The sequence below is a fragment of the Caretta caretta genome, chromosome 7 (genome assembly GCF_965140235.1).
Source record: "Caretta caretta isolate rCarCar2 chromosome 7, rCarCar1.hap1, whole genome shotgun sequence".
NCBI lineage: Eukaryota > Metazoa > Chordata > Testudines > Cheloniidae > Caretta > Caretta caretta.
Window position 1 is genome coordinate 65,680,122 of NC_134212.1, and position 17,771 is coordinate 65,697,892.

The 17,771-nt window shown below is 39.1% G+C and overlaps 1 protein-coding gene across 2 annotated transcripts in view; it reads right to left on the bottom strand.

Moving 5' to 3' along the window:
* DLG5 (discs large MAGUK scaffold protein 5) overlaps positions 1–17,771 on the bottom strand; it is a 186,176-nt gene that overhangs the window by 29,012 nt on the left and 139,393 nt on the right. For both annotated transcript variants that reach the window (XM_048856845.2, XM_048856846.2), the window contains exons 9-19: positions 17,101–17,285; positions 16,384–16,509; positions 15,179–15,311; positions 14,371–14,498; positions 12,727–12,902; positions 12,163–12,266; positions 11,052–11,144; positions 8,995–10,014; positions 5,150–5,288; positions 2,675–2,819; positions 1,150–1,271 (exon numbers count right to left, since the gene is read on the bottom strand). In XM_048856845.2, coding sequence (XP_048712802.1) covers positions 1,150–1,271; positions 2,675–2,819; positions 5,150–5,288; positions 8,995–10,014; positions 11,052–11,144; positions 12,163–12,266; positions 12,727–12,902; positions 14,371–14,498; positions 15,179–15,311; positions 16,384–16,509; positions 17,101–17,285 — 2,371 coding nt within the window. The remainder of the gene's footprint in view (positions 1–1,149; positions 1,272–2,674; positions 2,820–5,149; positions 5,289–8,994; positions 10,015–11,051; positions 11,145–12,162; positions 12,267–12,726; positions 12,903–14,370; positions 14,499–15,178; positions 15,312–16,383; positions 16,510–17,100; positions 17,286–17,771) is intronic.

Genomic DNA, 17,771 nt, shown 5'->3' on the forward strand with positions numbered 1-17,771 from the left:
TTATGACATATGTAAATGCAAACGGATAAAACACATTTAGGTTCTCATTCTTCAAAGACAAGCTAAATGGTCTCTATGTAGGGGCAAGAGTCCAGTTCTCCTAGCAGAATCAAGGCATTACCAAAAAAAAAAAAAAAAAAACCCTTTATAATACCATTTTCATGGCTGGCAAACTTCCTAGTTCAAACAGCTAGTACAGCTATGGCATTGCTTAAAATGCACCATTACTGGGTACTACAAAATGACTGACCTATCTAATACTTATTTGGGCACCAAAGAACTCTTTAAAATATTTTTTGGCCAATTTACATGACTGAGATATAAGACAGGTCCTGATCATCTGTGGTCATTGAACTTCCACTGGCACATTTTGAAAGAATTCAGGTGTATTCCAATTACCTACACTAGTTTCAATGGATAAGATATTTCACTTCCTGTCCTAAACGGACATGTAGTTTTTTGTTGTACTGCTAAACAGCTGCCATGTTCTGCCAGAGACGTAGTTGTATTTCAGTGATGGATCATGAGATTCTTGTTTATACAGTTTAAAATATTTCAGAATTAAAAGGTCTATGTAATGTTAAAGACTATTGCCATGAAGTATGCATATATTTTATTTTTGCTGGAATAGATACAGACACAAATGTAAATATCAGAACTGTCTAAGGTGGACATAAAACAATTTAATACACTCTGTTATCTTTCCACAATGTAATACTTTGTTAGGTAAGCCCTACACAAGTATTTGATCAGTGGTAATATCTATGCCTTCCTTCTGGAGCTACCTCCTTTCTCTCTTCCCATCTCACCTCCGAATCTCAAAATTATATTTGTGAAATCCTTCTAGCTGCTGACAACAGTCACCACACAATTGCCTTCCATACAGCAACAGCTGAAAGAAGTGTCTTGCACCACTGTGACATACTGAGGAGAGGCAGACAGGTTGTAAAAGGAGTTTCACTGAAATCTTCTCAGTGAGGAGAATGGAAGCTTAAATTGTAAGAGCCAGAAACTTGAAACAAGGAAAAACAATGGACCCTTAAGGTTCTGACAGCTATGACGGACGCTTTGAGTGGGGTGGAATTTTCTCTGCTTTGTCTTAGATGTAAACAGAGTACTTTGCATGAACAAATTTGAAATGCTAATTACCAAGTCTTGCACTGGATGGTAATGAATTTGAACCATGTGATGCTCTCGTCCGTGAGTTTTCAGAATAATCACTGGAGTGTTTGTGACTTAGGTCCAAACTCAGGCGACCTTGGTGCTGAGCACTGCATCAAAAACAAAGTAGGTTATCGTGTCTTCAAAAAACACGCCCTTCAAAACGAACATTACCCCAGCCAACCAGAGGAACAGGAAGAAACCCAACCCCGCCGAGCAGTGAAAGACTCCCTGAAAAGCATACCTACAGCTGTACATTGTAGCTCAGTGCCATTGCTACTTTGCTTTAATTCTCTCATACTTATTTGGACAGCAATTTAATCCATTAACTTCACTGCAATACATCCTTAAAATCGCTGAGTCATAGACAGCTGTATTCTACAAAGTATTCCATAAGAAGCATATTGAAGCACAATAAAGATACTTTATTATTCAGTCCCAGAGAAAACATTTTGTTTTGAGAAGACATTTGTACAAGCCAGTCCCAGACAATACATACGTAGGACTTCCTGACATAACACTGAATAAATGTTTGCCAATGTGAGTATCAGCTACCTAGCATATTACTGTACACCACATAGACTGCAATCTCCAAAAATTGTTCTTGAGACTGAGTTATGTATATTATGAGAAACATATCTCCTCTTCATGAAATATGCTAATAGATTATTACTGAGTTGAAAGTCAGAGTTCAGTGCTCATATATCAGATTCTTATACAGACAGTGCACTGACTCTCAGTTCAACAGAAGTAATTTCTGTGGGCTTTAATTCAGCTCCCTATGCTTTCTACAGAATATGTACTTCATGATAAATTCACTCTTTTTCTAGTAAGCTTAAGGGTACAATTTTAAATATTTGCAAAATATATACTAATATAACCTAACCATGAATAAGGTGTTGGTTTAATAATTAAAGTAGAGAAACAGGAATTGGGTTTGATCTCTGACTTTGCCAACGAGAGCAGAGTTGGGCCCAAAAAATCCACAATAACGGTTAATAACTTTGCTCAATTATAATTTGTTGTCTTCAAACATAGGTAGGGTTCAAATTTTCAAAGCCATTTAACTATGGAAATTCCAAATGGATCAAAGAGTTGAGCCAGTGGGAGACAACAAAACATCAGTAAACGTTTCTGATCAGGGTAAGTTTTTAATTACCTTTAACTTGAAGAGCCAGCTGAATTTTCTACAGTCTTTGCAGTCACTTCCTCCTTTACTTTCAGAGTAAATCATTTTCAGGCAAAAATGTCCAAGCCAAAGTTGCAGGGCTCTCTCAGGGAAGCCCATAGTAACATTACATAGGAAGAAGTCACTGCCTTTACATAATGTTTGTAAAGTGCTTTGAGATTTTCAGATAAAAGGTGCAACAGAACTATTATTTTACATTATGCTGCACTAGTATAGTGTTCTCCTCTGTGGGGACCAAAGTGCACAGCAGGAAGCAGCTTTCTCTGATTGATTTTATTTATAAATAAATTAAAGATCTAAGGTTGTGAAGTTCTGAATATATACCTGGGATGCAGGTGCTGATGGCAGATTTGGCTGGCAACAGATGGGCAATTGTTGGTGTGAACTCTGTGGCTCCAAGCAGTATAAACTGGATTTCTCAGGACAGCAGTTACTGCAGGACATGGTGCTAAACTTCTTGGTACAGTACCTATTTTAAAGTGGACAAAATATATGGTATGAGTTTTTCCTAGTTAAATTCACAAAAATATTCTAGGCATACTCAAGATGCTGGGATAAAGTCATTTGCCTGTAACATTTATGCAAATCCCTAGTAAAGTGGGAAGCTGAATACCTAGCTCCAAGGCTCAAACCATTATTCAGACTGTTTTATTGAACAAAATCTACTTGCCCACCAAAAAGATGTCCTCTCCCTTCTCAAAGTCATGATAGTGTCAAACATGTAACTGAAATAATTCCATACTTTTAGCTGAATAATAATTAGCTAAAGGTCCAATTTTAGCGTGGCACACAAAAAATTGATCGCAGCTACAATTGTTCTTTTTCCTCTTCGGTGGGCTTGTGCACTTCCAACTTCTATAGTGTCCTATGACCTTAGAAGATAACAATTCACAACTCTGTGAAACTGATATTTATATGTGAATCTCAATATTTAGGATTTTTATTGAGAGTAAACTCATACTTTACTATCAGACAGAATGTTGTTCAACAGAAGTTTTGGTATCGTATTTCACAGTTGCAGAAACATTTTGCAAGACAAAGAATGAATATTTACCGTCAGATATACTTTGATGAGCTTTGTTCTAAAATTAAGGGCATTATTATATAAAAATAAGGAAAGGGCTTTTTTAGTGAAAATACTTTCCAATAAAGTCACAGTTATTAATTAATAATAGTTTTATCATTACATTTTATAATACTTTGGATGAGAGATGCTATAGGGATAAAGAACTCTGTTTTACTAATATTGATTAAATAATATCCTCATTTACAGGTGGGTAACTTGAGGCACAGAGGTTGAATGAGTTTTCTGCTGTCAGCCAGTAATTCAGTGACCATCAGGATGATAACCAAAGAGGCACTAACAAGAACTGTGAACAATATTCAAATTAAACTTCACACCTATTTGAGCTGGACCTTGGCTTTGAGAATTGCTGAATGGACATACCTCAGACCCTGGCTCACTAAACTCAGGCAAATACATATTGATACATTTTTTTCTCCGAGATCCTCTATGCCAGTTCAAATGCAAACCATACTAAACCAGTATTTTGAAAGACACTGGGGAGATATTTCTAACTACCAATGGCCAGCGAGATGCTCCTGCTGGTCACCACATCAGCCAGTACCTCTACATCAATTCTACAGTGTGGTTTTTGTTATTGTTGTTTGTTAAAAAGGTAGGCAATGAAACTCAAATAGCTGCTTTCTAACATTTCCTGCAAGAAAACGCTCATTTTTGCCATTGATTTCACACAGTCGTCTCACACTGCTTTTTTCGTAATTAAAGTAAACCTCTCGGATGAGCAGTTTCCATCTGATTGGAGAAGGCAGACAGTATTTATATTAAAATTGCACCCAGAGGCCCCCATGGGCTAGGCAAATAAGAGCCTTGAAGACCTTACAGTATAATTTGTCAGAACAAAGGGTGGGAGGTGAAAGGGGCACAGAAAGTGACTTGCTCAAAGCTATACAGCAAGTTAGTGGCAGTGACAGGATTAGAATCCAGTTCTATTAAATGCCCACTCCAGCGCCGTATCCATGAGACTACGCTGCCTCTCCACTTAGCATGAAGACCTTTTCCGAGATCCTTGTGAAGCATGAATAACCTTTCTGAGTCTCTAAATTCATGAGTTCTCTTAAAATAAACCCCCAGGTCTCTGGTTAGGTCTGAACAGTGGAACTTGAATCTTTTGTGACCTTTGGTGTATAGCACCCACCACAATGAAGTGCAGCTTAACGGAATGGCAAGACAGACAGGAATGCCCAAGGGACTGCCTGTGACTCCATGGTAAGACTGTTATAGTGCTTTAGGAGTTCACATTTGTTACTGGACTGGTGAAATCTAATTAAAGAACATACCACTAATTTAGACACCAAAGTGTCTAACCTGCTTTTTAGGCCCTCCCTGATTGAGTTAACCTCGTTATCCCTAACGCGATTCTTGCTTGCATATTTATATCTGCCTCTGGAAATTTCCACTGCATGCATCCGACGAAGTGGGTATTCACCCACGAAAGTTTATGCTCCAATATGTCTGTTAGTCTATAAGGTGCCACAGGACTCTTTGCCGCTTTAACCTGCTTTTTGACAGTCTGCCCTGAGGTTGGCACTCACGGTCATGAACCACTCCAGACAGCGTGACAATCATAATGGTCACTTTTGGCCTTCACATCTACAAACAGAATTCTGCTTTGAGCACAAAACAAGTAAGTCTAGCTTGTTGTCAGACCATTAAAAATGAGGAAAAATTATCGCCATGACATTACCGACATTACCATCCAGGTCATCATCACTAACCTGCCGACATGGCTCCAGTGTACAAGGAGGAAGACACAAAACCATCGCTGTGCCTAGTGGAACGTTTTGGTGAATATGGCGCCCACTCCTGGAGCTCCGGAGAGAGATGCTCTTCACTGGCTGGAGTGTATTTCTGTACCTGTAAGCAAAGTGCAGAATTCAATCTGCAACTAATCCAGAAAGCTTTGTGTAAACTAGTACAAAAATAACTTGCTGGTGATCACTTGATGTTGATTATTATGCTTTGATCCCACCACTTCGCTGATATCACTCCCCTCTTTCATTATTCTTCACTGTTCTTTCATGTTGTCTTCATCTTCAAGCTCCTCTCTGCCTACATCTCAGCTCTCATTCTCTCCCATAGGACTCTCCCAATCCATTACCTATGGCCCTCCAGTCCCTCTTGTGGACTCTCTGTCCTCCTTATGCCTTCTTCCCCCTTTACGGCCCTGATTCAGCAAGGTATTTCAGCATGTGTGTAACTCCGAGCATGTCAACAGGCCCAGTGACTTCCAGGGGCTTGCTCAGACGCTTAAAAGTTATGCACCTGGCAAATTATCTTGCTTAATCGAGGCCTACATTGGAACTCACTCCCTCTTCATGCGTGCAAAACATCCGCCCCCCTATTCAAATTCTTTCTTAAAATCCATTGGTCCCACACGGTTTCAACAATAAACCCCTCCAAAAACAGATGTTTAAAAACAAATTCTACACTTGTTTCTTTTCCCCGGCCATTAGAGCACATGGCTGCCTAAAGCAAGACTGGCTGCTGGGCCTGAAGGTGTAGCACTCAGTCTCAGCTTTCCGGTGCAACTTCTTTCCTGGCTGCTTTAACAGGTCAGCTGAAAGAGCCGGTCTGGGCTGTGGATACACATTTCTACATTGTCTGCTTTAACAAAGAGTGAACAGGCATGGGTGAGTGAGGAAATCGGATGTTCACTGAGATTTCATTAGCCAAGAATGCCAGTAACTTTAGACAGCTGCAAGCACAGTTTTTAAAAACATGCATAGCCCTCACAATACTATTTTCAAGATAAAAAACAGTACAGCATAAAAGCCATGATATTAAAAACATAAGATACAGAACGTGAATCACTAAAGGCTACTCATATTTCTTCATGTGACAGGAAAGTTGTGTTACATAGTGAGAGAGATGTAACAACACACACAGGCACACATTCCTACTGCCATGCCCTCCTTGCTGCATCAGCAGCAGACATGATTGTTACCCAACCATGAGAAAAGCTATTTGTTCATCTCTCTCTCTTTTTTTTTTTCTTCTTCTCAGTCTTATTAAATTCTCTGTTACACTCAATCACCTTGATACCTGGGCACATTCCACAATAAAAAGCATGACAAATAAATATACCCATAAACTGTGCCACATTGCACACCCTGTATATTTTTTACATAAATTTAACATTAATAGATTCACATTTACATGTAGGGCAAGACTCTTTCAACCAGAGTAAGGGGTAGTTCATAGCCTGCACCAGCCTCAACCTAAGAGTAGCTCCAGAAGACATTGTTCTTGGTGGCACTCCTTTGCTCACAATGCCTCCCTTGCTCCTTGGCGTTTACCAGCTGATGGGTTCCAAGGCTCTGCCCACTTGTGGGGAGGTAGCAGGCACACAGCATCTGCACAGCTACCTAGTTCAATTTCCAATCTAGCCATCAGAACAGAAAAACATCCTCTACAATACCGCTATTATTAGCATTACTATGAAAACCAGAACATTTTCATTTCTTATGTTAAGTGTATAAATTTGTAACATTAATGTAATTTTTTGTATTTTAAATATCTTCATTTTCCACCACTAACCCTCCTCAAACAGCCCAATTTTAGCTTAAGTACAGCCCCTGCAATTATTTTAGCTATGATAGTGCATAAAAGGCACTGTTGTGAATGCCATTCTTTTTAAAAGACACTACATAAACCCTATTTTAAACCCTGCTCTGAACCTCACAGCTCAATTTACAAAACATTCCAGAGAGAAATGTGTGCACTCTTGCATCTCCAAGCCTGAAACTCTCTGACATGGGCATTACTCATTCAACATGTTCTTTAAGGTTGCAAATGAGTAAGTTGCAAAATTATGCTGTGTTTTCATTATCTGAAAAATATTTGTTGGGGGTGCAGAAACTATAGATCTATATCTATATTGTAACTCCAAGACCCATTGGAAAGTATTAATGACCAACCCTGACATATCCTGATAAGGTTCACCTGTTCCTATCTTAATTGGTAACAAAGATATTGGCTTTCTATCCAGAAAATGCCCATGTCACAAATGAGAGCCCTTCAAATTTCTTGTATTAGCATAAATATGACAGGCAACATTTGTCTAGACGTTAAGGACAGTATAAATGTGCTGCGCTTACGGTGACTGATGACTACCGTTCAAAGAATAAGCATACGAGTAACAGTGCACATGGATCAACTTGACATTCTATTTAAAGCAAATTCTTTGCACTCAAATGTGGAATGGTTTGCTTATATTTTGTTGGGTATGTGCCAAAAGGCAGCAGGAGCCTATATATTAGTCTCTTACACTGCAATTCTGTTTTGAAAATGGCACATTCTTACAGGCCACATCTGCTTCCTGTGCTTATTCAGTAATGATCTGCTGACTTCAGTTACAACAGTAAGCTGTTATTACTTTTTTAATGCTGTCAGCACTGCAGAGTTAGCTGGATTCTATTCTGGTTCAGATAGAATGCTTAATTAAAGGCCCAATACCGAACTCCCACTGAAGTCAAAGTAGGAGCAGAAGGAAGCAAAACTGGCAGAAATAGCTAAATTTTCATTGAGAAAAATTTTAATGAAAGTTTTCCCACCAGCTCTCATACCGAGCACCTTGCAGAATCAGGCCCCAAATCCTGTTCTCACTTATACCTTCTACTCCATTGCCTGCTCTCAGTTACATCTTTGCAAACCCACTGAAGATAGTGGGACTGTTCATATGTAACGGAGGGAAAATGTGACCCACTGATATGTAGGCCTTGGGAACACTAACTCTGCAGCCATTTTTACTTTATCTCCCAGTTAACATTCTATCGACCTTAATCAACCACCTGCAATCCTTCTTTTGTCTACTTTGGTAACAAATTTCCCAGTATCTCCATGGAGGGATTTTTCATTCATGCCTTCTGCCACAGCAAAACCAAGTGTTTTCAGGTCCATATCCTCCTAATAAATACTGTCAACATTTACAGAGTACAACTACACTTTAACCACTATCAACTTCAGACCATGTTTACAAAGGTATTTACAAAGGCACCTAAAGATGTAGATAGGCACCCAGTGAGATTTACAAAACACCAACGTAATTCAAGAGCCCAACTCACATTGACTTTCAATTGCTTTTGTGAATCCCACTAGTCGCTTATCTGCATCTTTGGTCACCTAAATACCTTTATAAACTTGACCTTCATCATAATTCAATTTTTCAGTCAACATACACTAGAAAACCTAGAATTATTACTGAACATCTGGCACTAAAGAGCGTAAACACCACGCAACGTTCATCAAACGAGACACCGTTATCCCTCTTTGTAACCATCAGTGCCTTTTTGATACTGTAACTCTGAGAATTACTTTTGTAATTCAAGACACAAAAGAATTTTAATGAAGGTGTCAGGGGCCGATATTTTCATTACTATCAATTTTGGGCACCCAATCTGAGACACCCTGAAGGGCCCTGATTTTCAGAATGTGCTGAGTATCCATCCTCTGAAAATCATGCCCCTCTGAAGTTAGTCAAGTTGGGCACCCAAACTTGAGTCACTTCTGAAAATAACGGCCAGCATCCCTGCTTTGGTGCTTCCGTATGTTTAATTTCTACCTGAAGTGAAGGATTAGGAATGGGCACAGGGGTCAGTTTATGTCTCAAAGCAGGTGCTGATTTTGGTCTTGGTCTTTTTATCTCTGGCTCTTCAACTCTTTGAAAGCCAATGTCATCTTCACAAGATTTTCTTGAAGATAGATGAGTGCAGTCGATCCCCTCCTCCCTGTAATAATGCCCAGCGTTCCTGCTGCGCCCCTTGTGAGTATCTGAGTCCTGCTTAAGTGCTAAGGACACTGGGGGCTGGGCAGTAGCTGGGCTGGTAGGCGGGGATCCAGTCATTACAGTAGAGTCTGATGCAGAACTCGTCTGCTGTTTATGTTTAAATTTAATAGAGTCACTTCTCTTGGGAGGGGTTGGAGGAGTTGAAGCCACTTCAGCTTTTGAGGGCTGAGGTGAATGCGCTGACAACTGATTAGGGGAGAGATAGTCCATTTTGGGAGGAGTCTGTGGTCTTTTGAAAGTGTCAGGGTCGAAGATGGACTTCCTTTGTTTTGGCTTTTTGTACACAGAGAACTTCTCAGTTTCTGCTGTTGAAATATTGACCATCACTTTAGGCCACGTACCACCACTATGCTTAGCTCCATGACCTTTGTCTAGCGTGGTCTCAACCATGATGCAGTCGGCTACCGTGGGCTCAAACGGCAGCCTCCTGCGGTCCAAGTCAAGCAGTCCATAGCCTCGTTCCCCGTATGTGTCTGGACTGAAGGAGCTAAGACTGTGTTCTGAATTACTGTGGTAGCTGTGTACAGCATTCCTGCGAGAGTCTGCCCGTAAAGCACGGCTGGAAAGGGGCTTGTGATCACAGAACGAACCACTCCCCTGGTCGCTCTGGTCCTTCTTGCCATCCAGGATGTCTGGATTGAAAATGTCTGTCTGTGTTGAACTGTTGTGTTTCAAGTTTCTTTTATTCTGAACTTGTATCTCTGATGTATGAACCCTGCAGTTCGATATTTTCTCTGAATCCTTCAGGTTTTCAAATATGTTCTGACCACTCCATGATGAGCTCTGAGGAAAAACCTAGGAGGAGAAAAATATTTAATCAACTCAAGACTGTGGCAGACTTGGGTTTTGCACGTGACAGCCTCACCTCCCTCTCCTCCCCCCCAAGCTCCCAATTTACACAGAGACTGTAACATGAAGATGAACATAAAGGAATAAGCTCATATTCTGGGGAAAACGATGGACAGTGTGTGGGTGGGTGGGGAGACCATGGGGCAGTTTAACAAAATTTCACAGATTGCTGGTACAGAAAATCAGATTGAATGACGATCGATAAAACAAACCTTCTCACTCTTTTAAAAATACTTTCACAGAGGCAGCATGGTGTAGTGGATAAGTCCAGAGATCTGGATTCTGGTTCTGGATCTACCACCATGCTGAATGACACCAGGCAAGTCACCTTTATTGTCTCTGTTTTCCCCTCCCACCTTTTGTCTGTCCTGTCTATTTAGCCTGTCAGCTCTCTGGGGCAGGGACTCTTACAGTGTGTATGTGGCACACCTAGCATAATCGGCCCCTAACCTCAGTTGGGGTTTCTAGGAACAACCGCAGTATGAAATATAAATGTTTCTCTACTGACAGCCCTTCAGAATGAAGACTTCTGTTTATTCATTATCAGGGGCGAGTCTGCTTTCCCACCAGTGACCCTCAGTCCTGACCCAGAGGGGACCCTTTCTGGGGGCAAGAGGACAGTTCAGTTTCCATGTGCATGCAAACTTCCTGCAGCTGATGCTAATGCGGGGGCTATATTACCAGTTCGGTTGATAGGTTTATTTTTTTTACGTGAACAGCAATCTGCTGGGAACTGAACTGAGAGCAACCACTGAATTTCACATACTGTAGAATACCTAACAGCCATCCAAAGGTGGTAACTACCCACAGGGACCAACCACTACTACCTAGGGCAAAGCCATTTCATTTAGCTGAGTTTCCACATTACAGTATTCATTTTATGAATGTGCTCTTCTGCCCTTTACAATTACAAAAATATGTATCAACTGAAAAAAAACTCGCAGCTTTTTCTTCACTTCCTCCTTTCCTGTCCCCACACTCACCTTCATCAATGAGAGGGTAAGGGAATCCCTACAGTTTCGTAGCAAAGCTTCACATTCAGTCAGTGATTTATTATCTAGTGCAATGCCATTAATCTGCATAAAAACAAGGGGAAATTAGCAAAACAAACCTAGCAGCATTCAATTGTCTTAGTTTACCTTCTATGAGACAGGCGAATGGTGGTTACACCAACAAAAAAAACAAAAAAACTGAAGCAGAAAGGAAAATGTCAGTATCCTGGTAAATTGGATTATTTTTTGCATATCAGGGGAATGTGTCTTTTTCAGACACGAGAGATTTGCTCTAACCAGAACTATAATTACAGACTTCCTAATTCACTAGAGCTGGCATTTAATGTATGATTTCTCCACTGCATACACCTCGATTTATCTTTATATATTTGCATGAATCTACCCTCCCTGAGATCTGTTCCTCTGAATAAAATAGGTAACTATTTTTAAAGATATTATTCAGCAGATCACAGACCGCCAGCAGTTCCCAGAAGAGATAAGTAGCATCCTGGAGGAGACAAGAATCTAACCAGTTTCTTTAACTTGGTTCTGGAAGAGCAGGTATATCAGAGGGAGAGTCTTCTTAAGTTCAGAGGAAGTCTGAAGGTAAAGACAGGCCTTCATGGGATTTTGCAAATTGCAGGAGCACTTGTAGTTTAATCAACACATCCAGAAATGGAATGGAGACATAGGTCCACTTTTAAAGGAAGAATAGGCATAAGGTCATCCCAGATCATTTCTATTTCTGAACTCTAATGGAGGTCTAAAGAAGATTCCTTGAACTGCAGTCCTTGTATTAAGTCGTCTTACCTATCGTTTACTGTGAAAAGGGAAGGCAGTGAGATTGTCCACAATAGGTCTGAAGGATGAGTTACTGCAACCATACTTTCAAAACTTCACCAATGAAACTACTAAACGTGGACCGTATTTTCTATTACTCACCCAACCTACAAACACCAACATGTTTATTCATTAGATCATTAAATTTAAAACAGAGAAAAACATGGTAAAAATGAGTCAAATAAAAAGGTTTTAAAGAAAAGGAAATTTATTTTTTCATACTATCTGTGGTATTGAAATTACATTTGTTCTTTAGACTTACGGCAATTATTCTATCTCCCACAGCAAGGGACCCATCTTTGGCAGCAGGGCTACCGGGCATAACAGCAGCAGCAAATACTCCATTCTCTAAACTAATTCCACTATCTGAAATCCATAAAGATAAAACAAGTTCATTCCTGCAGTTCAAATAATTTAGCACGTATCTGACTTACCTGCATGAAAAAGAAGCACATGTAATAAAAATGCAGTTGGAAATAAATTAGCTTAACTTCTAATAACGTTTAAAAAAAACACACAAAAACAATGGGAAAAGGGTTACAGATAACCCAAAATTTAATATAGACTTACAAGCACTTTCTAGTGGAGAAAAAGATTGTAGGGATTTGCAAGCTTATTCAGCTGAACTCCTATAAACTTCCTTATAGAGGACAAACTAGAGGTGAGAAATGATACATTAGCAGTATTCATGCAAGAAATCTATCCTTAAGTCACTACTACTTGTTCAGTTAAAAAACAGCTAATGAGAACCCTTATCTAGGAAGTCATAACAATTCAAGCGAGTGGACTAATAGCTTGCCCTGAGCATTCAAATGTAAATAATTACCTTTATGCCCAGCAAGATTGATGTGCAGAGGTGTTATCACTTTCCCGCCTAAGGACTTCCTTCTTCGAACCACCATATTAATAACTCCTCCTCCATTAAGTACAGCTTTTATAACTTGCTTCTTATCCTTATTAGCGAGATCCACATCATTTATTTTCAGCAACCAATCATTCACTCTGGCAGTTAAAACAAAGGCAAGGAAGTCCATGTTATAACAATACTTTGCTGCACATTGCAAATATGCAATAATTAATTAAAAGGACCATAATACCACTAGCACAACCTTGATATGTCACCCTCAATTGTCTAACAGTCTCAAATTCTGAAAAAGGATGATGTTTCCCAGCATCTCTTACTGACATTGAGTAAGACCCAGGTCTTCCTGTTCCACCGCCATTGCTTACTCCACTAGCTCTCAGCGTCTCCTAGTCAAGTTACTGATCCTTGGACACCTCGTATCTAAAAATGTGCTGAGTGGAACTGCTGCGCAGGTACATTAAGCATTATTAGCTCCATGTTAGAGCTGGCCTAACTAAACACAGATATTTCAAGCAATATTCATAAGAGGTAGGTACTCTTGTAAAGTGAGTAACTCATGGTTATTATCTCAATAGTCAGGGCTCTACCACAGATTTTGGCAAGCCACTTAAATTTGCCTTTCCTCTGTTACCGCAAATATTTCATTGTTCTTGAAAACTGTCTCGTGCATGAGCCAATCTCAAAATCTACCTATGTTTCAAGTATTCTGATGTAATTTTGTTGGGCAGACATAGCATTTCATTAGACACTTGCAAAAAATTTCAAATGGGAACCCTTTAATATCTGAGAGTATTCCCTTAAGTTAAACAAAAACATCACAGTACGTTCCAGCTTTTATTGAGACCTCAACTATAAAAATCTGAAAACATGAGTTACAAGGCAGGTGAAACCAGCCTTATAATAGGACTGGTGCTGCAACTTTAACTATGGAGAGGCTTCTTTCCATAATAAACCCTACACACATCTGCAGAGCCTGGACAATAGCTCTGGTTCTACTGCTTCAAAACACAAGCCTCTACCACTTATGCAAAAGGAAGGTCTCTTCTAGCTTTGTGTTACAGACAACACAATTTTCCGTGAGCTTAACCAACCAAGAGAGAGCCAGATGCTTGCATAATCCATGATTCTACTTCCACTTAAGTAAGAGGCAAAAAACTTGAATTGACACTTTGGCATCAGGACTGGGTCACAAACTATCCATAATCTTTCCCCCCCTCCCCAACTGTAGCTTACCCACAAATTCTCAAGAAGATCTAAGTATATGGAAAGTTTGAAGCGACAGAAACAGGTTAAGTGTTGGAGGCAGACAAAGCAGCAACAGACAAATGTCAACATTGCAAATTGGGATTTTTTTTTAAAATGACCTGTAAATCAAGAATAGCTAGATTTCCATAATGCTTTGCAGACACCTTATGGCAATTTTCAGATCAAACCAATTTTCCAAGCCTAAGTTATTAGGGAGCTAAAACAGAACCCATTTAAAGTATGAAGAGGTGACCAACCATCCATAATATTTTGATTTTTTTTTCCCTTTTATAACCAAAGCAAATTAAAATAAAAGTGTTTCCACATGGCATGCAAATGATTTACCAGTTAACACTGTACCTTAATCGACCATCTGCAATACTTCCTTTGTCTACTTTGGTGACAAAAATCCCACAGTCTCCAGGGAGGTATGGTTCATTCACACCTTCTGCCACATCAAAACCAAGTGCTTTCAAGTCCATGTCCTCCTAATAAACATTGTTAATGATACAAGTGATTCAACTGGAATTCAAACTAATTTGCATTTGTACGTACATAGAAATTGTAAACTGAGTGCTTTTACTATGCCCTTATTTTATATCTTTGATGCTTTAACAATATCTCAGATGTATAAATTAATATACACAGATTTCAGTTCCTCCCCCAGGTATTAAATGTATTAATACAACCTTGTTCATGGTCTTATTATTACCATTAGTGTTAGGAATTAAACTCCTTGTTTTAAAAAATATTACATATATTTTTTGTTTATTTATTTAGATATTTACAAGCAAACACACCCCCACACCCCCCATTTTTATATAAAGGTTATTTTTATATAACAGTTGTGTGGTTTACAACATAAGATGGCAAAGTTATCTATGGTTTGTACTCCACAAGAGGGATAGATTTCCTGGAACAATGGTCTATTTTGATAATGGTCTATCGTGCCTTAATGTGTTAGCTTTTCATATCTGACTGGTATGATATTTGTTGTAGATACTGCATTTTATGGTATGTAACCACGATTAAAATTAATAAGGTTTAAAAATACATATTCAACAAACAGCATTATTTTTATAACCCATTGTACAAGGGATGTAATGATGAAACATGAAGCAATTCATTCATATAAAACACTAAAGTCTTCAATCTATCTTGGGCTTACTCTGTCTTTTTCAAACTCTACCACTTCTGTTTCCCATTCCAGAGAATCAGTGTCTATGGCTGAATCATGAGAACTGTGGGCTATCAACTGCCGAAACCTGGCTTCCTTTTCCAACTGGTTCTCCATCTTCTCTCTATGGAATGGAAGACGTGTTTATAGGTGATTCAGCAGCTCTCTTGTAAAGAAATGAATGAATGAGATTATGTACTTCACAGTTCCTTCTCTAATTTATCAATGCAATCTCTACTCAGTAAGTAGAAACCTGAACTCAGTTTTAAAAACTTCATTTCCTTCATATTGTAATAATCTTCTCTTACATTAACTGAAGGAAACTTACAAACAAGTTCCATACATGAACATATAGAAAATGCCTCTCAAGAAATATAGCAGTAGATTTCTCCCCCCAGATAAGCTGCTCCTAATACCAGGGGAGAAGTGGATGTGATTTCGTACTGAAAATAAGACCTCCTACACCACTCTGAAAAATGTGATGCATGTTTTCTCCTCTCATTTATAATTCAGTGCAAATCTGGATGTAATGAACGAAGCTTCTGTGAAAGCCTGACTGCAGTGAAAGACTCGCTTCAGTGCATTTCAACAGACACATTTAGTATGTAGACATGCTCAGAACATATTACACTTCTGACTGAACAGTCTAATCAGAATGGAGATTTTCTATTTTCTTATTTCCTGGAGGGTAACATGACGAACCAACCAGCTCCTTTTGCCCTTTGTCAATCTATAAATTCATCTACACATGAATCCTGTTGTGTACAATAGGTGTTTAAGATCCATTTTAATCTTAACGGAAATGATGGGTATATTGCAGGCAAAGGGTTATGATAAGGCGGGGCACATAGTAATAATTTTGAAATCTATCTCACCAGTAGATGTTCACTTGAAATTTTCTCTTTTTCTAACTGAATAGCTTTTTTAAAAGCATTAGAACTAATATAGTTTCTTAAACCTCAAACTGCAATAGAGCTTTTGATTACGGTTTAAGCTAAGTTACCGAAGTTAGCTGAACCAGAACGAGCCCTGTTTTGTGTTGGAGCAGTGCATCTACACTAAGGGGTTTGTGTACTAGTGTTATCTTAGTAACACGGATGCAGACTTCGCTTAAGTAGACAGGCCTGAAGAGTCTGTTAATTAAAGGTTTCTAGTATAAAAAGCATTCTATGCAATGAAATCATTTTATAACATACTTTAGTTCCTTCAGTTCACGCACAGCATCATTTTTTTGCTTTCTCATGTCATCGAGATTGCGAAGAGCCTCTGCCAAGTCACTCACAGCTCTGTCTCGCTCTCTCCTCAAGTTGTCACACAAAGTCCTTTGAAAATAACAGATGTTCACGTAAAACTTTAAAGCTGCAATTTACATTTACTAACTTAAAGAACCCTGAATCCTTATTCCCAGTCTTGTCCTTTAACCACTACAAAATCCTTCCGTTAGAAATTCCACTTTTGTACTTCGTGTTTATCTAGAACAAAAGAGGTATTAGGTGTTTTAAAGACAGTAAGATGATACTAGATCCTCTGAAATCAGGCTTCAGGTCCCTTGCTTTTTTAGACCATGGGTACTACAGAGTTGGCTACTATGTGTTGAGAAAAAGGTATCTTGTTACCACTCCAACTGCTGTGCTGATAGGCTCTGGAGGGATGTTTACCAGAGAGAAGTTAGTATGGTGATGAAGGGGTAGGTTGTTAAGAGGGATGTCTTGGAAGACCCTACCAAGTTAAAACGGGGTATCCCTCCTATTACTTAAGTACACTGTGATAAAATCATGCATTGCCTCAAGTAAGTTAAGATGTGCTATTAAAAACAGTCAAACTCTGAAAGAGTCAGCTGCACAACAAGAACACCATTGCCATTTAGCCATTGAGATTATGAAGAGCACTAGCATGTCATCTAACATATTTACCGTATGCTCTCTCTTTCCGCAACTATCTTGTCCCGTTCTTGAAAGGCCCAATCTCTCCGACATTTGGCTACTTCTGCTTCCTGGACGGATTCCTTTAGCTCCTGTGACATGGCCTCATATTGCTTCCGAAGCATTTCAATTTCTTTGTTAGCTCTTTCTATGTCCAATGTAGCAGAATCTTGTATCTATGAGTTCAAATATATAGAAATATTTATTTTATGTACAATTCATAGAATAAGCATGCACACTAGGTTTTGTAACCCTAACTGCAGGTTTGTTATATGAAGGGCTCGGTCCTGAAATCCTTCCACAAACTAAACTAGCATTCAGTGGGAATCCCAAAATCTGTGGGAACTTTGCCTGTGTAAAGGGTTCAGGGTTGGCTCCAAGTATTTTAGTCAATAGGAACAGAGACCAGTCAAAAACTCATAGGACTGTGATCTATGGTAGAAGATTCTTCATCTTAGAGCAAAATCAATATACACTTCATATTTCAGTGACACCTTACTGATTCATTGACCTGTTTTAGCACACAGACGGAAGATATCTAAGGACAGCTAGAAACAAGATAAACACAGTGAACAATCATGGCACAGACTGGCTATTTTAGTGTCTACGACTGATCCTGTGACAGGCAGTAAAAACATCAGTCGTACTGATTTACAGTACAC